The following is a 23,682-nucleotide window of genomic DNA, read 5'->3' as shown; positions in this document are numbered from 1 at the left end:
CCTCCAATGAACACTTGCTACAGTGCCAGGCCGGTGCTGGGGCAGATGAGTTGCCGGGTAAACGACAGACAGCCGCATTAACTTGGAACTCCAGGTGAATGATTGCTAATCTGTTACTATATTATGTCCCTAATATTGCATGGAGCATACTTAAGAGTAAAAGGTATTGGTTGCTTATCTGTAATTCAGATGTAGCTGGGCTTCCTGTATTTTTATTCCCTGATCCACGGTACTGGAATGCGCTGGCCCTCGCCCTGGGGGAGTATGAGCACTCCCTACCTCTGCCAAAGGCATTTGACTCTAGGTCAGTGGTTCGCAACCTTCCTAATGCCGCAACCCTTTCATACAGTTCCTCCTGTTGTGATGACCCAACCATGAAATTATTTTCGTTGCTACTTCATAACTGTAATTTTGCTACCGTTATGAATCATCATGTAAATATCTGATATGCAGGTTGTATTTTCATTGTTACAAATTGAACCTAATGAAAGCATAGTGATTAATCACAAAAACAATATGTAATTATATATGTGTTTTCCGATAGTCTTAGGCGACCCCTGTGAAAGGGTCCTTCGACCCCCAAAGGGGTCGCGACCCACAGGTTGAGAACCGCTGCTCTAGGCGCACACACAGGTCGGGGAACACCTCCCCCCTCGGCGATCTATAGAGCTGACCATCTGCAGGTGACATTTGAGCCACGCTCCTTTGTCCACCCGACTCCTGCCCGGCCTCCTTTTCTGGCTTTGATCTCTGGACGCTTTTGCTTCTTTCCAAATGGCTGGGAAAGCTCATGCCTCTGAGAGGGTTGAAGCTGCATCAGCCAGCACTGGAGGTGACAGCTGATTAGGAGGCGGAGTTTCTGAGAACAAGATTCAGTGGTGATTTCCTGGAAGGGGTGCAACCTCGAGGATCCTGGGCCCAGCTACAGGCTGAGCAGGATGCCCCCACACCCCTCTGAGCAAGGGCTGAAGAGAAAGCATCAGGCACAGGGCCTGCAGAGGCCGTTGTCTGCCTGGTGGAGGAGGAGGAGGCACAGAGAGAGCGGGGGCTGGGGAGGCTACAGAGTGTGGATTTGTGGCAAGGCCCAGTGCCCCCGTCTTAAAGTGGGCAGTTGGAGCAAACGCCTGTGTGGGGCCGCCCACCAGACCTCCCTGTCTCAGTCCCCTCTAACTCGCCATGCAGGCTGGCCTTTCTGCTGGGTCCTACAGCCTCCCTCCCGCAGCTCCTGTTCTGTTTCTGTGTCTGCCTCCCCCCCCCCCCGCCCCCCCGCCCTGCACCCCCCACCCCACACCGGGGCCCCCAGGAGGAATGGCCTCTCTCACACCTGTCCTCAGGCCCAGGCCCAACCTTGGTTTGCTACCCAGAGGTGGTAACTGAGAACAGGGGAAGGCAGGAAGAGCAGGGACCCACTCCTGTTTTCAGTTCCCCCTCACCTTGACCTATAGATCATCGCTGAGCCTTTGGGGTGGGGGGTGGGGTTCTAAAGTATAAACCTGGTTACTTCTAGCTTTCCCCATTGGTGATACAGGGCTCCACTAAACTTCAGGATTCTCGGCTCCCCTAAGTTACAACCCACTGACCTGCATCTCTGCCTTTCCAGTCTTGTTAGTTACTGGCTCGCCTGTGCTAATTGCCCCTGTGGCTTTCTGCTGCTAGAAAAACCTCTTTGGCCTCCCGTTGGTGGAGCACCAGGAGAGAGCAGAGCTTGGTGTGTGCGCTCGCTGTCTTCTTTAGCCAGGATTTATAGGCAGCCTCATTTAATCTCCACAGCAATACCAAGGGGCCAGCATTATTATTCTCATTTCCCAAACGAGCAAACTGAGCTTAGGGAGGATGTCCATGGAGCTAATCAGTGGCAGGCCTGGCACCGCTGGGGCCTCCGTCTTTCACACGTTCCCGCTCGCACAGCTCTCCCCGCGAAGCTCAGAGAAGCTGTGCCCTCCTCTCCTCCACAGAAGCTGGTGTCCATGTGGTCAAACCCCACAAGGCCAGGAGGACGCCTTGGGGTGATCGCGCCTTTCTCTCTGAATATGTCCTCTGACCTGCTTTCTGTGGAACCAAAGGCAGGTGGAGAGCAATAAACTACTGTCAAATGCAATGACCATCAGAAATGACCTTACCGTCCAGCAGGACTGGGCTGGGTGAATACAGTATGGTATATCCATTTTAAAAATACTTTGGGCTGTCAGAATGATGAAGTAGAAGAATATTTAGTTTCCTGGGGAAAAGCTCCTGACATATTGGTAAATTAAAGATACACATTTCCCCAGGAGTAGGTGCAGTGTAATCCCATTTTAACAATAACACACATACATAATCACAGATTGATAAGAAAATAATTAATATTTACCTGCAACCCGTAATCCTGCTGTATAGGTCCCAAGTCAACATCCCAAGTCAAAAGGAATTCCGTCTTCCCCAGGGTATGAGATCAAGTTGTAATTAATGCCTTAGTCTCACCCTCCTCCCACCCCATCCTCCATCCCTCAGGACCCGGAAGCCTGCAGTTCAGACCCTTCGAAGAAAGTGTAGGATGTCTCCCCTTTCCCCCTCCCCCCAGTCAACCTGCTACTGGCATCTAGTGGGTAGTAGTCAAAGATGCTATTAAAGACCTTACAATGCACAGAACGCTGCCCCCTCCTACCCCCTACACACACACAACAAAGCATTGTCCAGCCCCAAATGTCAACAGCGCCAAGGGTGAGAAACCCTGGCTTAAGGCCAAGGCTTTGAAGTCAGAGAGGCCTGGGTTTGCAGCCTGGCCTTGCCACACATTGGCTGCTTGACCTTGGCCAACTTATCTGATCTCTCAGAGCCTCGATTTCTTCACCTGTCAAATGGGGTCAATAGTAAATACACTCCTCATAGAGATGACGTGAGAATTAAACGAGAGAACTGGCTATAAAGAGCCTGAAGGAAATGTTACACTCATCCTCCCAGTGAGCAGGGACTGGGCTCGACTTATTATTGGGATCTACCTCCCAAACCTGAGCCCTCTATGCTGGAATACTGTGGGTGCTGAGAACATTTTAAATATCCATACTTTTCTCTTTATTTTCAGCCTAGGCCTCTTAAAAAGCCCCCCATTTTTTTAATTTGAGAGCGTGGAGGTGAGCGAATTGGCTAGAGGGAGGGAAATGGCAGCTGGTTGTAATGCAGGAAGGAACCCCCACTGCAGACTAAATGAGGAGAAATGGATCTGAAGTCTAGCCACAGCCTGTTTTAGGGAACACGGGATTTCCTTTTCTAAAGATCCGTGGGCCAAAGATAAAGATCTATTTATTCAGGATGCCTCAGGACAATGTGTTTCAAAATGAGGGTCATTTCCATGACAGCCTCGCTGCCCAGTTCCATAGCCACTAGCCACACAGGGCTTCCGGTGCACTTGGGACGCGGCTGGTCTGAATTAGGAGGCGCTGTAAATGTAAAGTGCACCCTAGCCCAGTGATGGCGAACCTATGACACGCGTGTCAGAGGTGACACGCGAACTCTTTTTTTTGTTTGATTTTCTTTGTTAAATGGCATTTAAATATATAAAATAAATACCAAAAATATAAGTCTTTGTTTTACTATGGTTGCAAATATCAAAAAATTTCTATATGTGACACGGCACCAGAGTTAAGTTAGGGTTTTTCAAAATGCTGACACGCCGAGCTCAAAAGGTTCGCCATCACTGCCCTAGACCATGAAGATTGAGTATGCAAAAAAAAAAAAAAAAGTAACCTATCTTATAACTGGCTTTTAAGTTGAAAACGTTTTTAAAGCCCCGTGGTCTCAGTGGCTTGACACAACGTGTATTAATTTCTCACATAAGCTCCTCCATGCCACTGCAGATGTGCAGAAGGTTCTGCTCGTCATAGTCACACAGGGGCCCTGGCTGTTGGCGCGGCTGCCATCTCAATCCCTGTCAGTCACCTTGCTAGAAAGGAAGCTAGAGCTCTGGAGGATATGGCACTGGCAACTGAATGCTCTGGACTAGAAATGATGTCATTTCTGCTGGCAGCTCATTGGCCAGAATGAGTCACTTGGCTCTCTACTCAACCACGAGGGGGTGGGGCCACCCTGTCATGTGCCCCAAAGGCAGAGTTCCAGAAGCATTTGGCAAACAGTACAAATGACTAGCTCGGTTTCTATCAGCTTTTTTGTTTTTTAAAATTCATATAATAGGATATTAGAGAAAAGTAGGATGGAATAAAATAGGAAATACATCAGGGGGCATCACAAAAACTGTTAAATCATGATTGAGTCTCAATAAATGTATGTGGAATGATGAAAATTATTTTTTTAACAGGGATCATAGCCACAAGGAACATGTTTCCTTTGCATTAACGCCAACAAAGTTACCCTACCCACTGGTTATCTCATTTAGGGTATTATGGGCACCCTTTATGGATGAAGAAACTGGCTCAGGCAGGTGAGTGACGTACCCATGTCACCCAATCAAATGGCGAGCTGGGACTTGGGACAATAGGATAACTGAAACTCCCTCTTCAAGCGTCAATCTTTCTTCTCTTTCATTAATCAACCTGGAATCTTAAACTTGTTGGTTTTCTGCTTCTTTTTGAATATATATATATATATATATATATATATATATATATATATATATATATATTTGATTTCAAAGAGGAAGAGAGAGGGGGAGAGAGATAAAAACATCAATGATGAGAGAGAACTGTTGATCGGCTGCCTCCTGCACGCCCCCCACTGGGGACTGCGCCCGCCACCCAGGCATGCCTTGATCTCCTGGCTCATAGGTCAACGCTCAATCACTGAGTCATGGTGGCAAGGCTGCTGCTTTTTTGTTTTTTGAAATTGAAACTTATATTTTATTTATTTTAATAATTCTTTATTGTTGAAAGTATTACGTATGTCCTTTCTCCCCCCTCATTGACGCCCTCCAGCCTGCCTTCACCCTCCGCCCCTGCCCCAGGCCTTCACTACCCTGCTGTTTTTGGCCATGGGCTTTGCATATATGCATTCAAGGTCTTTGGTTTATTACCTCCCACTCACCCCCCCCCCCCACACCTTCCCTCCAAGATTCCACACGCTGTTCCATGCTTCCATGCCTCTGGATCCATTCTGTTCTTCTGTTTATTTTGTTACTTAGATTTCACATACAAGTGAGAGTATGTGGTACTTGTCTTTCTCTGACTGACTGTCTCAAAGTGCTTCTTTTAATAATACTAACATTTGTCATATACTGAGTTTAGTAATAACATTATTGCTATTTTTATAGCCGAGGAAACGGGGGCTTAAACAGATGCAGTGACTTGCCCGGGTTACACAGCTACCAAAAGCCAGGTCTATGAGATTCAAGGCCCTGCCCACAATGCTCCTTTGAACCTCTGGCTTATGGATCTGGTTCTAGAAAATACTTGGATGGCATCAAGAATAAGGTTTGAGGGAATTTCCCACAATTGTTTGGTCCACGTGGTCTTCACCCAGCAACACCTGCCTGATGCCTGGGCCCTTCTCACCAGCCTAATCCCCGGAGGGCAGACGCCGGAGACCCTGCATAGAAGTTGGAGCTTCCATAGCCCATGGACGTTAACAAACAGACCCTCCAACAACCCCAAACCTCTTGCTATTAGCAGGTAGAGCCAGATGACTAAATTATGCCAGGGTTACATTTCGAAGATACAATTTTATTTCTTGCTTTAGGGGGAATTGATGTAAGCTCTTAGAAATGTACTTTTATGAGATTCAAACTTTATGTGCCCTTTAAAATGTACCAGCACCGTAAATAATAATAACTAACATTTAGTTCCTGCTATTTGCAGGCACTCTGCTAGAACATTAACATGGATTATTTCATTCAGTCCTCGCCGTGTCAGCTAGGTCAGTGTGGCCCAGGACTGTGGGGGTGAGAAGAACCTTGACCCCTTGGTATGCTTGAGGTAGTGGCCGCAGATGGGACTCTCAAGTCCTGAGACCCAGCAGCCTGCTCTGCCTCTACTGCAAGTTTCTGATTTATACGCTCTGACCCTGAGATTCCACATCTGCAGCAGTCTACCATTCAGCTGGATGACCTGGAGCAGTGGTTCTCAACCTTGGCTGCACGTTAGAATCACCTGGGAGTCTTTTTAAAATCCTGATTTCTGGGCCTCATCCTCCAGAAGTTCTGTTTCTTTGTTACCGATGTGGTGGCCCCGCCCAAGAGGTTCTGGGCTGGCAGGAGGTGCTCACTCTGACACCCCTGTCCTTGGTAGCTTCCTTGCCTGCTGCTGCCGTTGTAGCCCCACCCCATAACAAAGAAACAGAATTTCCGGAGGATGTGGCCCAGAAATCAGGGTTTTAAAAAGATTCCCAGGTGATTCTAATGTGCAGCCAAGGTTGAGAACCACTGATCTAGAAACTTCTGGGGAGGAGGGGCTTCCCCGAGTCGTGCTGAGCCCGTGCTTACCACACCAGGACTTCATAAACACCGCCATTATTGTTATGGAGACAGGGAGCATGTCCTCAGACATGAAAGATCAGTGTGTGCAGCCTGACAAATGAGAGTTCTCATAGGGAAGATGGACAGAGTGCTTGAAATTGGAGCTTCCCTGGAAACTGAGTTACAGAGTTTTAGCTCAGATTGCTAGCTTGCTTGCCATTAAGAAATGAGGCAACACTGATTCTTCGATTAGATTGGTTCACATTTCCCCCCGTGCTCACTGCCTACAGACTCTGCGCGAAGACATTTACCTTTAGTCCCCATAACTCCGTATGTGGTGGAAACTGTGACCGTCCCCATTTCACAGATGAAAGGCTGGAGCTTCAAGAGGCGAGCAATTTGCCCAGGATCTCACTGCTGGTAGGGGATTGAGTCAAGACTCAAAGCGGGGACTCTGGGGGTCCTCATTCTTATCACCTTGCGTACCCTCCTCCAGCACCCTGAGGACTTAGGTTTGGGGTGGGGTAGATCCAAAATAGTAAGTCAAACCCAGCCCCTGCTCACTTGGAGGATGAGTGTAACATTTGCTCAGGCACTTTAATAGCCAGTTATCTCATTTAATTCTCACATCATCTTTATGAAGAGTGCGTCACTATTGACCCCATTTGACAGGTGAAGAAATCGAGGCTCTGAGAGGTCAGATAAATTGGCCAAGGTCAAGTAGACGATTATGTGGCAAAGCCAGGCTGCAAACCCAGGCCTCTCAGACTTCAAAGCCTTGGCCTTAAGCCAGGGTTTCCCACCCTTGGCGCTGTTGGCATCTGGGGCTGGACCATTCTTTGTTGTGGGAGGTGGGCTGTTCTGTGCGTTGTAAGATGCTTAATAGCATCTTTGACTGCTATCCACTAGATGCCAGTAGCACTCCTTCCCCAACTGTGACAACCAAAATCATCTCGAGACATGGCCAAATGTTCCCTGGGGGCTACATGGCTCCTGGTGGGGAACTCTGGCTCCTGGTTGGCCGGGCCACCTCTGATGCAAGTCTGGGGACTCTGGCAAAGAAGAATTGAAACTTTCATGGTCTTTTAAGAGCCTGAGGGCAGGTGTTCTGGGCCCTGTAATCCTGAAATCAGCCTCAGTGCACAGAGAGGTATTGACTGCAGCCACTGGAGTGGGCCTAGCACAGCCGCGGGGCCTGTTATCTGGGGACTGACCTGGCGTGCTCTCACCCAGCAGGTTCTGTCATCAGTGTCTCTCCTGCCTGGGGTTGAATTTGTCTGGAGGCCATTAAGGAAGCTGCCTGATGATTATCTCTTGGCTCGACCTTGGCTTCATTTCTAGTCTTTGATGCTAAATGGGACTAATGACCATTTAAGTTTCGATTCTGCACCAACTGTCTAGTGCCTTCCTGGGCAGACAGGAAGCCCTGCCTGGTTCGCTGCTCCCATCTCAACAAATGCCATGGCCCCCAGGCGAGTTAGAGACCTGGGAATCACTGCAGATGTCTCCCTCTATCAACATCTAATATCAAGCCATTACCAAGTCCTATCAATTTTGGATTCTAAGTCTGATTTGGATCTTGCGGTCCTGTCCAGCCTCACTTCCCCCGTCCAAGACCTACCACAGACTTGCAATACCCTTGGAAGGGCACCCACTTCATTCACGCCTGCTTTCCATTCTGTTTCCCACTGTAGCTAGAGTAGCCTTTTTAAAAATGTTAATATGAATCCACCCACCCACCTACCCCTGCACACATTCCTACTCCTGCCCAAAATCATCAGTGACATCTCCTGTCTTTCTCCATCATTCTCTCTACTGGCTTGTCTGTTCTCAACAGCACCATGTTCCTCCCACCTCAGGGCCTTTGCATATGCTGTCCTCTCCGTCTGAGTGTTCTGACTACCCCTCTTTGCTCATCCTTAGGGGAAGTCTTCCCTGACCACTGCTGTCTCCGTCCTTTCTCTTTTCTCAGCTTGCACACTTATTTGAGGGTTGCTTATTTATTTTAACTCCTCTTCCCCATGAAACTGTAAGCTCCACAATGGGAATAATGTGTCTATTTTTGCTCACCATTATATCCCTAATGCCTACTTTATTACATGGAACATAGCAGGTCCTTTATACATAATTGTGGAATGACTGAATGAGCTCATACAATCCAACAAGCCTGTGATAATTTCGCCTGAGGCTAGTGACCTCTTTCTGCCATGCCCTTTGACAGCGCCTGCTGTTGTGGCATCAAAAGATGCAGAGCAATAGACTCTGAAAGACAGAAGGGGGGTCTGGAGCCTGACCACCTGGGTTCAGACTCCTCCCTCTGCCACTTCTCAACTGTGTGACATTAGACAAGGTCCATAATATCTCTGTGTTCTAGTTTCCTCTTCTGTAAAATGTTGGCAATAATAGTACCTGTCTATGGGTGGTTGTAAAGATCAAATAAGTGAGCTTCTATAACATGCTTTTATAAGGGCTTGACACACAGTGAATGCCCCATTAATCATACTTATTATCAATACTAGAGGCCCGGTGCACGAATTTGTGCATGAGTGGGGCCCCTCGGCCTGGCCAGCGATCTGGGCTGATCAGAGCCTGCCGGCCACGGGGAAGGACCGTAGAAGGTTGGATATGGGATCACATGGACCACCAGGGGGCAGCTCCTGTGTTGAGCATCTGCCCCCTGGTGGTCAGTGCACGTCATAGCTACTGACCAGTTGTCCGGTAGTAACAGTCGTTTAGGCTTTTATATAGATAGATAGATTACTAACAGAAGAAGAATAGGTTCTTGGATAAGTCTGGTTTTCTCTCATATTTACAAATTATTCCCTGTGTGACTTTGGGCAGGTCATGTCATACCCCTGAGCCTCAGTTTCCCTGTCGGTTAAAATGAGATCTCAAGGCCTACTTCAGAGAGGACCATTGTGAAGGTTGGATAGGATGAGAATGAAGGACTTAGCCAGTGCCCAGTGCCTGGAATTCCCTTTCTAATGGGCTGAACTGGTCCTTGTTGCCTTTCAGACAAACATTCCCTGAAGATAGGCGTCATGCCTGCCATATTTAGGGCTGATATGCCAAGCCCCTCTGTACCTGGCACATAATAAGTGTTCAATAAACAGTTCTCCACTAAAAGAATGAGTGAATCAGCAATGACAGGGACCATGCCTTGCTCATCTTTGTGTCCTCTCAAGACTAATGTAATACCTAGCATCTAATTTCAATAAATGTTTGTGGCCAGGATAAATAGATTTTTGAAATAGCTTTCATTTCTGTGCCCAATCCCACTTGATTTTCTACATTAAACTGAGAAAGATACTTGTTAATTGACTCTCAATATGTCTAAGCCTTAGTATTCTTATCTGTAAAATGAGGCTATTAATAGTATCTACCTCATAAGATTGTCTTGAAAAGTAAATGAAGCAATATGTAATTGATACATAGAAAAGGTTAGTTCACTATTATTCTCTATCCTGAGCCTCAGTTTCCTCACCTGTGAAATGGGCATCCATCCATTCTTTCGTTCATTACTCAACAAACACAGTACCCATGTGCAAGACATTGTAGTTAAGATCTAGGGCAGTTAGAGAGATGAACAAGCCATGGTCCCTGCCGTGCAGACCTCAGTGTCTGCTATGGGACAGCATATCAATAGTAAAAAATCCAGTGAGAAAAGAGTGATGGTATGTGTAAGGTCTCTGGGGGCTAGAGGTTCGAGGATGGGGGTGGGGGTGGGATAGGGACCTCCAGAATTTCAGTGAGCTTGCGGGGGAGATTGTAAAGGTTATGGTATTACCAACTCAGTGTACTCACCAAATGACATTGGTTGGAAATGGAGTTGTCCCTGCTGGGCTCTGGTTTTTGTAGCCTGAGTCTGTGGAAGGCATGTCAGGCTTACTGTAGCCCCACTTTCTTTAAAAAAATTATTTTTTTTAAAAAAAATACATATTTGTATTGGTTTCAGAGAGGAAGGGAGAGGGAGAGATAGATAGAAACATCAATGATGAAAGAGAATCATTGAGTGGCTGCCTCCTGCATGCCTCCTACTGGGAATAAGCCCACAACCCAAGCATGTGCCCTGAATGGGAATCTGTTATCTCCTGGTTCATAGTTGATGCTCAACCACTGAGCCACAACAGCCGGCCAGCAGCCCCATTTGATACCCTGGTTCGCCAGCATACCACAGACCTGTCCAGTGCGCATCGTTCAAACAGACATATCCTTCTGTGACTCAGCCTTGCTTTCCTCCCATTCTCCTGGGTCCTACCTTCTCAGGGGACTGAATAGTGATCCCTTTACTCTTTCATCATGGAATGTGGGGTACTTTCAAGGAAAGCTGGGTTCCTCCCTGGTTCTCCAGAGACAAGGCTGCCACTTCTGGAGGTCAGACCCAGTGAGGAGAGGCTTAGGCATGGGAATCAGGAGAGGCCAGGCCAGGTTTCCAACTGGATCACATCCTTGTCTCTGATGATTCCAGGGAACTGACTCCTGCCAATCAAACTCGGCAAAGACGGGAACATCTGAATTAGAATTTGTGGGGTTGGAAAAAACTGTTCAACCCCCTGGCCAAGTTATTTGTACCTGTTACCCAGACCAGCTTTTATTTCCAACTGAAAGAGATTCACATGGCAAGGGTATTTAAATATCAGGGGAGGGTCTGCTGTTAATGGTCTGGCCAGAGGTACAAGGATGTCTGAGTCCCAAGAGCCCATCCATAGCAGGCCTCGGGGAAGAAGCAAGATTTAGGAGGTGAGAGTCTGCCTGGGCCAATTCTTCTGCCGGGAAAGGCCTCCCTGCAGTATTCTCTGTCTCGTCAACGCTGCATTTCATTTTAAATTGCAGCTGAAAGCAGATATTTTCCCTCTTGCCTATTACACCTCTTAATTTGTCTCTCCCTCTGCTGTTATTTGTCTCTATAAAGTGTTTTGCATGAAAGACCCACACAGCACAATGTTGCTTTGCCCTGGGTAAGGCTTAACAGGAAGGAAAGACACAGAGAGACTTAAGTCCACGGAGGAAGAAGTGACGGCCTTGAGGTGGAGACACACGTCTGGGCAGTGTGCACATGTGCTTGGACCTGTGTGTTGTGCATCTGTGGGTATGTGAATGCACGTGTCAATAGTTGTACTCATATGTCTATGTCTGTGTCTGTGTATGCTTTGGTATAATCACTTGATGTCCACACCTAAATTGTTATGTTTGTGTGCAAATACACACACACACACACACACACACACACGTGCGTGTAATCTATGCATAGGAACAAACCAATGCACATAAACACACGCAGGCATCCAGGTACCCATGCACGTGTGTGTGGTCCTCTGTGCACACGACCAGGTAGGTCTCTTCCTTGTCCTTCTACCGCTGCGGTTAGCACCTCTCCCTGCCCCACCCTGGGGTCCTGGCCCGGCTTGGGGCTGAGGGAAAAGGCAGGCAGAGCAGTGGTCTGCAGGAGTCCAGTCTACACACGGCCTTCACCCGGCCCCACAGCAGCCACAGCTCCCGGCGTGGCCACCCCTTGCTCACAGCCGGCCACAGCAGCACCACCGCAGCTTCTGCGGAAGCTCTGGGGTCCCCGGGCAGGCCCCCAGCACCCTGCCAACCGGGACTGACCCTGAGGGGCGAGAGAGGTCACCTAAGGCTGGCCAGAGCCCTCCCGACCAGCCAGACCTCCTGCCCCCAGGGACCAACCACCCAGTGGCGGGGCGAAGCGGGGCGGTCTCGGTCGCTTCCAGGCCAGGGACGCTGGGCACTAACCAATGGGCGACCGGGGATCCCTCCGAGGCAGCCAATGACCTCGCTGCGCTCGCCCCCGCCCCCGCCAGCCCCGCGCCGCTGGACCGTTGGTGCCGGGGGAATGTGGGGTGTGCACGGCGCCGGCCACGGGAGGGGCGTGGCGTGGCTTGGAGGCTGGTCCCGCTCCCGCCCTCGCCGAGGCCCCGCGCTCCCTGCTCCAGACTCGAGGCCGGCGGCCAGGCTGCGGCGCCGCGGCCGAGGTGGACCGTGGGCGCGCGCAGTGGGCGTGGCCGGAGGGCGTGGCCCGGAGGGAGGCGGGGCCTGGGCGCCGTCTCTGTGACAGCCGGGCTGCGGCGGCGGAGGCGGCGGGCTGGCGGTGCGCTCGCGTGGGGCGCAGGCTCGGCAGCGGCGGCTCAGCCTGCGGCGCGGCGGCTCGTGTGGAGCGGCCGCGGCTGGCACGCCAGCTGCAGCGGGGGAGGCGCGCTCCGCGGAGCCGGCGGGGACCGGGAACAGGTGATCCCCGCGGGAACCCGGCGCCCTCCCGAGTTGGCGGGGCGAGAGCCCCCACTCCCGGGCGCCGCTGCGGCCGCCGGACGGCGCCGGGCTCTGGACCTGGGCCCGGGCAGCCCCCGCCCGGCGGGCTCCGAAGTGTCGCCCCCGCGCCCGGCGCCGTCCGCGGAGGGCAAAGTTGTGGCCGCGCGCCGAGAGCCGCGCCGCGCGCTGTCGCCACCTGGCTGGTCGGCGCTCGGGGCGCCGCTGACCCTCCGGCCTCGCCCCGGGTTCGTGCTCTCGGGAAACTGCTTCTGAGGCTGAAACTTCGGGCCGAGGGGCTCGGCGTGGGGACCAGGCCTGCGGGCGCCTCTGCGTCGACAGCGGGCACCGCGGACGGCATGTGACGGCCCCGGCGGCGGCCGCAGCGCGGGAAGGCGCGGGCCCGTGGGCTCCGGTCGCGGCGCGGGGGGCTGCGCGGCGCGAGGGGGCGGCGGCGGGCGGCGGCCCTCGCGGGCCCGGGCCCTGGGCCGTGCTGCCCGGCTCGCCCGGGCCCCGCCGAGGCCGCGGCGCCCCCGCCCCGGCGCGGGAAGACTCGCTCCAAACTCCCCGAACTTCCTTCGGAGGCGGCCCCGGCCAGAGACACGCGGGGCCCCCGCCCGGCGGCGCCCCTCGACGACCGCCCCGGCCGCCAAGTGCCGGGACTCGGAGCCCCGGGGCCGGCGGGAGCGGACGGTCGCCAGCCCCGCGCCCGGCCACGATGCTCGGGAGGAAAGTGCCCGGCTTCGCCCCGGCCTCGCCGTGGGCGCTGCGGCTGCCGCAGAAGTTCCTGTTCCTGCTCTTCCTCTCGGGCCTCTTCACGCTGTGCTTCGGGGCCCTCTTCCTGCTGCCCCACTCCTCTCGCTTCAAGCGCTTCTTCCTGGCCCCCCGGGCCCGGCAGCCGGGCCTGGAGGCGGTGCCCGAAGTCCCGGGGCTCCCCCTGGCCGGAGCGCGGGAGTCACCCCCCAACCCGGCCCCCGCCGCGCCGGCCCCGGGGGAGGAGGACCCCAGCAGCCTCGCCAGCCCCCGGCGGAGGAAGGGGTGGCCGCGGCGGACCCAGCCCACCCGGCCGCGGGAGGAGGCCACGGTGCCCCGCGGCGGAGGCGGCGGCCGCGGGGAGGGCCCCCAGGAGGGGAGCCCCCCGTTCAGCTTTGACTTCCACGCGTTCCGGAGCCGCCTGCGCCACCCGGTCCTGGGGACCCGGACCCGCGGCAGCGAGGAGCCCCAGAGCCTGGTTCAAACCCAGCGGGAGAAAATCAAGGAGGTAAGGACTCTCCTCCCCCGCAAAAGAGAAGACCCTCCTGGGCTTCCATCCACTTCCCGGCCCGTCGTCACGCCCGGTCCCTGGTCGGCTCTGGACTCGCCTGGCGCCCCCTGCACCCTCCCCTCTCCTCCCAAACTGCCCGCTCCGGTCCCCTCAGTGATCCCTACCCCTGACCAGTGGCAGCTGAACCTCTGGACCGCCCCCCCCCCCAACACCCCCCCAGGCTCCGGTCTTTCCAGCCCAGGCCCCAGCCCAGGTGGGCTCCCTCCTGCCTGTGGAGTTGCTGGTAGAGTTTTGTGCGGTATCCGGTCAGGTTCTTTCATGGACATCCTGTCTTCCTGCAGGAGTCAAGGACCCTGTTCTTTCTCACTGGAAATCCCGACTTCCCCAAACGCCTGTAGGATCTGCTACCTGGAAACCCAGGGGTTGGGGGGGCATTTGGTGCCCTGCAAATCCTTTGCAATCCCGTCAGTAACCTACAAACCAGAGTGTGTTGTGCATTCTTGCTAACTGCTGCTGCTATTGAGCCTTGGAACAGTTGCACATCATTGTATGTGATGCAGGAAGGAATGATCAGTAAGACCACGCTCCAGGATTGTTGGCTTAATGAAGCCGTTCTTGGACTTGTTCCCTTATAGGGATGGTACTAGGGGAGTGGTTGAGAAGGATCACTTTGATCGGAATCTTAGTCTTAGTTTAAGAAGCCACAAGCAAACGCAGCCTCACCAGGGCTTGAAGACCGTTGCCAAGCTGCCACTGGTACCTAAATAGTCTGCTCCGCCACTGTTAGAGCTGCCAGTGGGAGGTTTTTGCCCAGCAATGCATAGGGGGCTGCGTTGACACCCCAGGCCACCAGGGGGCCTTGGGCAAGCGGTGGGCCAGGGTCTTCTCCCTAGAAAGGAGAGGATAACACCCCCCCCCCCCCCCCGCCCCCGCTCTGCTGTGATTTCCAGGGTGAGCAGGCAGCGAGGCCAGGACCTGCGGTGCTGAGACCTACTCAGCCAGTGGAGAGCCTAGTTGTCCCCCTCTCCTTGTCCAGACTATCCTCCCCAACGCCCACCTTTCCCCGACTCCTTTCCCTGCTGCTACTCAGCTCCTCCGCTCTAAGCCCTGTTTGGAGACTGTCTTCATTAGTATTCGCAGGACATTTTGTGACATCAAGATAGAAAGCCACAAAGATGAGTCCTTGTTGTGTGTGTGTGTGTGTGTGCACTCTCAGCTTCCAAATTCTTGTTGAAATCTCCAAGGTGTATTAAAGGCTGGGACTTGCAGTAGTTAAGGAGGGGTTAAGAAACTTGTCCAATACTCACCTGGACCACACGAAGCCCCCTTTCTCAAAGCTGCCTCTGAGTTTCTGCCCTTTCAGACCTCCCCAAGAGGGCAGTAACCCCAGGGAAATGACATATAAGCTGCATGGATGCAGTTTTTCATGGGGTGTCCAGAGCTGCCAGAGATTTTCAAAGGATTAACTATTAACTACCGTCCTCTTCAGAAGAGGTGCTTTCTGCATTTGTGTCTGGATGTGTGACCCATTTCTGAAAGCCCGGGGTTGGGAGTCATGGTGGCCTGGCTAGTGAGGACTTGGTTTTGCCCCTCTATACAAAGACAGCCTCTCTTGTGGGCAGAGGCTGTGGGCGTGACTTGCAGCAGCAGCTGGGGGTGGGTGGGAGTTGCATGTGCAGGGACTATGCTTCGCAGGTGGGTGTAAAATAACATGATGGGTGGAGGTCCATGTTGGGTGCCACATGTCTGGATCTTTCTATGTGGCATCTCTGTGTGCCCCAGTAGTAGCTGGAGGCCTACTTGCATTTGCCTGAAGTTGATGTTCAGTGAGCCCTCTCTTACTATCTTGAAGACCTTAAGCTCCTCAGAATGGAGGGGCCTGGACTATATACACTATTATGTTTGGAAGCCTATTGCCTCTTCAGACTTACTGAGTTTGGACTCTCCCCGGGTCCCCACCCTTCCAAACAACCTGAATAATGTGGGGCTGAGTTTTTGGTTTAGCTCTTAACCCAGAGTGACCTTGTTCCCTGGTGTCCTGCCTGATGGGAATGCATATGACTATTGCTGGAGAATGTCTTTATTTCCTCCTCATTTAAATTTCTATCTGTGCCATGCCCAGGGGTGGATCATTTCAGAAAGGTGCCTGTTTTCATAAAAGGTACTGTAGATTTTCTCTCTGGCTAATTTATTTCCAGACATGGATTGATTAGACCCCAGGAGCAGAGGGGGAGCTAGCATCAGATAAAAAGGGCTCTGTTCTTATGAGGTTTTTTTTTTTTAAGTGAAAGTAAACATCAAGAGAGTCAGAGAGGGTGATAAATGAGAGTAAATGAAGACTGGACACTGGGCTCTAGATCGACGAACTGTATTTATAAACATTCTGGTTTGAAAGATGGACATGGGTACAAGGTCTGTGCTGATAAGTTGGGTTGGAGCTGCATGCTCTGGTACATGCATCAGGAAACAATCTGTCACGCAAACCAACTATTTCTCCTCACTTTGCGATTTTGGAACCTTAGAGGAGGCAATGTGCTGTAAAGGGGAGACCCAGAGAACGTGGGGTTTGACAGTTTAGCTCAGCTGTCAGCTGTCTGACTCTGGGCAAGTCACTTCAGCTCCTTCCTGGACCTTATTTTTCCTTCTGTGAAATGGGGTGAGGGAGGGGACAATAGGCAGGCCACATGCACTCTTGCTTCCGGACCTAGCCTCTAAGTAGACTGCCAGTCTTCTCTCTTAGCAGATGGGCTTTCCCCAGCTCATATTCAGCATGTCTTAGTTCCATGAAGTCAGGGACAGAAGAGTGTTGCTGTTGATGGTGGTGGTGTTGATGTTGTATCCCTAACACCTAGTCGAGAGTAGATATTTATAGATTTGATTAAGTTAATTATTCCTGTCACCCATAACTTGAGGTTAAAGGTGAGATTGAACAGTGACAGATCCTCAGCTTGGGATCATGAAGAGTAAAGGGTTGGCGAAAATGTAAAACGGCTTGCTAGCTGTCTTTCCTTTCAGATCTGATGATAATCTAGGAAATTATTGTTAAAATTAGTATAGAGACCTCAGCTATAGGTGGGTTTCTGATGAATTTAAGTTCAACAGACTCTTCTCACTCTTGACAAGAATTGGGGTTATATAGCTTGTCAGGGTTACATCCCAATGAAGGGATTCACACTCTCTTGGCCCCTATTAATGAGGATTGGTTGCTGATCTGGGGAGCCTCAGTTGTCCCTTCCAGTGAAGGGGGCTTTTGTTAAAGGGAATTGAGCAGCCTGGGACAGTGAGTATTGGAGTGGGGCTGCCCTTAGCCCTATGAAGAATATGGGTTAAATTTCAGCCTCGTTCCCATCCCCTCTACCCTTACACACCACTGTATATGGCAGTCCCACTAAGAATCCAACCTGTGTTCATGCCCTAGCCACTCTATCACCCCAACCTAAGAGGAAAATCCCTATTTATCACTGTGCCTCAGTTTTCATGGTAAAACGAACAGACTGGCATTTAGAGGATTCTTATCTCTCCATCACTCCCACCTGTTTACTGTTTTGTGTATGGATCTGCCCAAGCACCTGGAGTAGGGTATGGTACCTAGTTGGCTCAGATACTTGAATGAGTGGCGACAGCAAAAATCTATAAACTAGCAGTTAAGGTTACTGGTGGCAGAGGCTGGCCCTTCTTCCTAAGGTTCTTGATTCTGAGACTCAGAGTAGGGGGCCACAGCCAGATTTGGGGGCTTCTAAAAGACTCAAGAGATCTTATAGAAGTGCAGTAATTTTCCAAGTCCAAGTTTAACTCGAAGGGAGTGGGGAGGGGGCAGCCATGAGTGAAACCTTTCATGCCTGGATAGCAGGCATCTGCGGGATGCCCGAGTCTCCCTGGAATGCCTGCAACTTGGCAGGGAGCGCCGGGGCTCTTGCCGTCCCTGCCTGCTGCGTTAAGCCTCCAGGATATTGCTGGTTATGATATGTGGCTAAGTCTGAGTAAGTCATCTTGGCAAATGATCTTTGCTCCCCATTAATGGGCTGGTTCGTTAGTCATGTGTGGTTTCTCTGTATGTCTGATTTATCACCGCCGGTGTCAGGGACAGGTAGGAAAATTAAAAGGCTTTGTGTTCTTTGTAGCATGTGAATCTGAGCCTGTGAGATGTTAGGATAATTAATACTAGGAACGCCTCAGATTTAAATAGCTTTCCTTTGAAGAGCTCTGTTTAAAGTGCAGATCCATCGAATGCTGGATGGATCCCTCCCCTGTCCTTCAGTTTCACTCTTGTCCTGCTCTATGATACATTTAATATAGATAGGAAGAGTGGCCTATAATAACTGGAAAGGTCCCTTGGGAGACCCTTGCATCCTAAGCTCATTCGCATACCTCATCCTTCCTCCTTAGAGCTGAGCACTGCAAGGAAAGCTTAGAACTCATCCCCGGCAGGTGTATAACTTAACACCTGCAGGTTGGGTGGATCTCACTTTCATTTTGAGTTGCACCATCCCTTGCGGGAATTAGGAGCAGACATTCCAGGAGCAATTGCTTCTTGGGCCTCAGATCCCTAACTTTCTTTAGTGTTTGGTTTAGAAACAAGTAATACAATGACTTTTAAAAGTCAGCTGCTTATTTCACATTGTAGTTAGCAGGGGGGTAAGAATATAGATCCCCCTGCAGTTTTCAGAGTGACTTATTTACATCCAAGCTCAAGAAATGCCTTTTCTCTAGCTTTCCCCCGAAGACTGAAACATTACTCCACCAAAAATAAATATTGTGATAGATATCAGGCATACTTTGCTCAAAGGGACTTACATCTTTTCTCTTATTGAAAAAAAAATAAATCAGGCATGCAGATTGTAAGGCCCTGTGTAGGGAAGCTGTTTGGTAATCTAGGTGGGCACCCAGCCTTGAGGTAGTGCCTCTGGCTGGGGGAACGTGCCTGCCTCTGCATCCTAAGTTGAGTCTGTGTTAAGGGAGGAGGTGGGAGCTTTAGGAAATTCTCTCCCTACCTTGCTTTCATAGGTCATGTCAGGAAAGCCTTAGCAAGGAAATGATGGACAGGATTCAGGAGAGTAGTTGCCTCAGGTGAATTCATGGGCATTTATTACATTTCTTTAAAAGAAGGGCCATTCACAGGGCTGGGATGAATGTCATAAACCAAGGATTATTATTCCAGTCCTGTACACCTGCAGTCCAAACAAACAAACCAAAAAAACAAACCCACAAAAAACAGGCTCATCAAACAGTAAGCCCTGGCTCTTGATTTCCCATTACCCTGGGGCCAAGGCCTTATGCACAAGTGTTTGCATAATTTGGGGAAATTTCAGCTTTCTTAGTTCTGTATTTTCATGGCAGGTGATGGTAGGAAACAAACTGGATACTCCTCAAAGACTCAAAATTCACCCTCAGTCAGCTCTGGGGACTAGTTAATAGGTGAGGCAGCATACTTGGTTCTCTCTCTCTCTCTCTCTCTCTCTCTCTCTCTCTCTCTCTCTCATCCTCAGCCAAGGATATTTTTCCATTAATTTTTAGAGAGAGAGAAGACAGAGAGAAATAATGATGTGAGAGAAACACATCAATTGGTTGCCTCTTGCAAGGGCCTTGACCAGGGCCCAGGCCGGGGAAGGAGCCTGCAACTGAGGTACGCACCCTTGACGGGAATCAAACCCGGGACCCTTCGGTCCACAGGCCAACACTCTATCCACTGAGCCAAACCGGCTAGGGCTATCCTTGGTCCTTTTAAACGCAGAGATCATTGTAAGCTACACTTGCTTTTTGGTGTCTCCATTCCTGGAGAACAGGAGCTATAGAGATCACATGGCCTTAGTGTGATGGCCCAGTGGAAGCTGTTTCTTCCCCTGAGAAAGCTGTTTTTGAAGATTTGGGTTGAGAGCTCCCCAAACTCTGCAGCAGAACAGCTAGACTACAAGGGGTCTGAGTATGTCTCTTAACTCTGAATTTTCATTAATTAAAGACCAGGCAGTTGTCCATCTGTGTTAGCCCAGCACTGTTAGTGGTCACTCTGACCAAGGAAACTTTGATATATGATTAGTGTCCTCCTTAATAGATAAGCAATATTTATGCTCTTATCTGGAATGTTCTGGGAGTCAGCTGCTCCACAGGTGAAACTTAGAGGCAAACAGTTTTCACTCCATAGCAACCATTTTTGCTGACTGAAGAATAGATTTTGCTCCTCTCCTTCCATCTCTGCCATGACGCGGTGGTCACATAAAATCACTGTGCAATACAGCAATGTTTGTAGGGCCTGATGCGGTGCATAGGTAAGACTGTTAGCCTCTCAGTGCCTGTCGCTTGTGTTCTCATCTTTTTTTTTTACAACAATCCTGTGATACAGGTACCATCTATTTATTTAAGTATAATTTACATATAGCAAACTGCACAGATCCTAAATAAACAGTTTGGTAAGTTTTAACAAGTACAGAAAGCCATATAAACCACTCCCCTGTCAAGATATGGAGCATTTCCACCACCTCAGAAGGTCCCCTCTGCTCCCTCCCAGTCAGTCCCCAACATCCACCCCCAACCACTGTTTTGATTTGTCACCAGAGATTAGTTTCACCTGTTCTAGAACTCCAGCTAAATGGAATAGCACAATACATATATGCCTTTTTGTACAAGGCTTCTCTCATGCATGTGATCAGTACTTCATTCCTTTTTACTGTGGAGATGTATCCTGTTGTATAAATATACCACAATTTGTTCATCTATTGACCTGTTGTTAGACTTCTTGGTTGTTTCCAGTGTTTGGCTATCCTATCTAATAAAAGAGAAAAATGGTAATTGGCGTACGACGATACCCTTTTCATTGGCTAATCAGGGCTATATGCAAATTAACTGCCAACTATGATTGGCAGTTAACTGCCAACTATGATTGGCAGTTAACTGCCAACAAAGAGTGGCAGTTAACTGCCAACAAGATGGTGGTTAATTTGCATATGTAGGCACAATGCAGGGAGGCGAAAGGGAAAGCAGGAAGAAGCCCCCTGCCCCTGACAGTGATCGGAAACCCAGGGGGGAGCTAAGAGCTGGGGGGCAGGGCAAAGGCGGCCCTGGGGCCGCCTCTGCCCTGCCCCCCAGCCATGATCAGAGAATCAGGCGCCTTTGCTGCCCTGGCCAGTGATAGCAGGAAGTAGGTAGGGTGGAGCCAGCGATGGGAGCTGGACACAGTCGAAGCTGGGAGTCCCGGGAGCTAGGGGTCCCTTGCCTGGGCCTAAAGCGGAGCCCACGATCGCGAGGCCGCTGCAGCTGCGGGTCCCCGCTGCCCAAGCCGGACGCCTCAGCCAGAGGCATTAGGCCTGGGCAAGGGCGGAGCCTGAAACCACGGGGAGCTGGGGGTCCCCTGCCCAGGCCTGAACCTCTGCGGGAGGCCTCAGGCCTGGTCAAGGGGCCGATCCGGTGATTGGTGATCGGAGGGTGATGAGGGTCAACTCCTCTGGCCGAGGCATCAGGCCTGGGCGGGGTCTGAGCCGGGGATTGGGGGGATATGATGGTCCCCTTGCCCAGGCCTGAAGCCTGGGTCAGAGGTGTCAGGCTTGGGCGGGGGGTGGAGCAAGCGATCAGAGGGAGATGGGGGTCCCCTGCCCAGGCATGATTCCTGGGCCAGAGGCCTCAGGCCTGGGCGGGGGCCAGAGCCAGTGATCAGGGGGAGATGGGGGTCCCCTGTCCAAGCCTGACACCTCTGGCGGAGGCATCAGGCCTGGGCAAGGGGCAGAGCCAGCAATTGGAGGGGTCTGGGGGTCCCTGCCCAGGCCTGATGCCTGGGCCAGAGGCATCAGGCCTGGGCTGGGGGCCGATCCTGCGATTGGAGGGTGATGGGGGTCAATGCCTGAGGGCTCCCAGTATGTGAGAGGGGGCAGGCTGGGCTGAGGGACACCCCCCCTGCCACACACACACACACACACACACACACACACACACACACCCAGTGCACGAATTTCGTGCACCGGGCCCCTAGTTATGAATAAGCTGCTATGAACATTGTATGTACAAGTCTTTGTGTAGGCATGTTTTCCTTTCTTTTGTGTAGTTATATATTTTTAACTTTAAAAAAAAAAACTGGGACACTTTCCCCAAGTAGTTAGACCATTTTATACTCCCACCAACAATGCGTGTATGAGGGTTTTGTGTCTTCAGTAACACTAAGTAGTGTCCACCTTTTTAAGTTTAGCTATTCTGTGTGTTGTGTACTGATATTTCATGGTGATTTAAATTTTTGTTTCCCTGTTAATTATTGATAGTGAACATCTTTTCATGTGTTTTATTTGCCATTTCCATATCTTCCTTTTATGTGCCTACTAAAATATATTGCCCTTTTTTGTTAAAAAAAAAAAAAAGCTCTGTTTATCATCTTATTGAATTCTAGAAATTCTTTACATATTCTAGATGTAAGTTCTTTGTCAGGTATATATGTATTTGCTCTCCTTCTATGATTTATCTTTCCATTTTCTTAATGGTGTCACTCAGAGAGCAGAAGTTTTAAATTTTAATGAAGTCCAATGTATCAATATTTTTTATGGTGATTGTTTCTGTGTGTACTTAAAAAAATATCTTTGCCTACCCTAAGGTCATGAAGATTGTCTCTTTTTAGTTCTACAAGCTTGATCATATTAGTTTTTACAATTACGTCTCTCATCTACTTCAAATTAATTTTTCTGTATGGTGTGAGGTAGGAGTTGCAGTTCATTATTTTCCACTTAGATGGTCCAGTTGCTTAGTACTGTTTTATTTTCCCCATTGAATTGATTTGATGTCCTGTTAGATTAATTGACCATATATACATGTAGTACTGTTTCAGGACTCTTCTGTTCTATTGATTTATCTTAATGCCAATTCATACTATTTTCATGCTGGAGCTTTTAGTACGTGTTAAGAACTTAAGGTCATCTGATTCCTTCATCTTTGAACTTATTTTTCAAAATAGATTTGGCTATTACATAGGTCCTTTACATTTCTGCATATATTTGAGAACAAGCTAATCAGTTTCTGTGAAAATTCCTGTTAGGACTTTGGATTTTCCTTGAGTTTATAAATCAACTTGGGGAGAATTGATATCTTAACAGTATTGGGCCCATGAATGTGGTATCTCTGTTAATTTAGATTTTCTTTAATTTCTCTGAACATGTTTTGTAGTTTTGATGGCTTGAATATCTTTTATTAGCCATATCTCTAAGTATTTTATATTTTTTATGCTGTTGTAAATGGTATTCTTTAAATTTTTATTTTTCAATTGTTTGTTGTTAGTATGTAGAAATACAATAGATTGTTTTGTACATTGACTTTTCATCATGTGACCTTATTGAATTCATTTATTAATTTTTAAATATTTTTAGTATCTTTTATGCATATACTCATATTGTCTGCGAGTCAAGACAGTTTACCTTTTCCTTTCCAATGGCTATGCCTTTCATTTATTTTTCTTGCTTCATTGCACTGACTAGGCCAGGGGTCCTCAAACTACGGCCTGCGGGCCACATGCAAATACAAATATTGTATTTGTTCCCGTTTTATTTTTTTACTTCAAAATAAGATATGTGCAGTGTGCATAGGAATTTGTTCATAGTTTTTTTTAAAACTATAGTCTGGCCCTCCAATGGCCTGAGGGCCAGTGAACTGGCCCCCTGTTTAAAAAGTTTGAGGACCCCTGGACTAGGCCGTCCAGTTCAATGTTAAATAGATGTGAGAATTGACATCTTTGCCTTGTTCTTGATAGCAAGGGAAAAATGTCTTTCATTACTAAGTATGATGTTAGGTACAGGTTTTGATAGATGCCTTTTAT

General features: G+C 49.8%; 1 protein-coding gene across 3 annotated transcripts in view; it reads left to right on the top strand.

Annotated features, from left to right (window-relative positions):
* Positions 1-13,358: 13,358 nt before the first annotated feature.
* MAN1C1 (mannosidase alpha class 1C member 1) overlaps positions 13,359-23,682 on the top strand; it is a 134,312-nt gene continuing 123,988 nt past the window's right edge. For all 3 annotated transcript variants that reach the window (XM_059690742.1, XM_059690741.1, XM_059690743.1), the window contains exon 1: positions 13,359-13,901. In XM_059690742.1, the coding sequence (XP_059546725.1) occupies positions 13,359-13,901 (543 nt within the window). The remainder of the gene's footprint in view (positions 13,902-23,682) is intronic.

This window comes from Myotis daubentonii, chromosome 3, assembly GCF_963259705.1.
Source record: "Myotis daubentonii chromosome 3, mMyoDau2.1, whole genome shotgun sequence".
NCBI classification, from domain to species: Eukaryota; Metazoa; Chordata; class Mammalia; order Chiroptera; family Vespertilionidae; genus Myotis; species Myotis daubentonii.
This window is presented reverse-complemented; position numbering and strand designations above follow the sequence as displayed.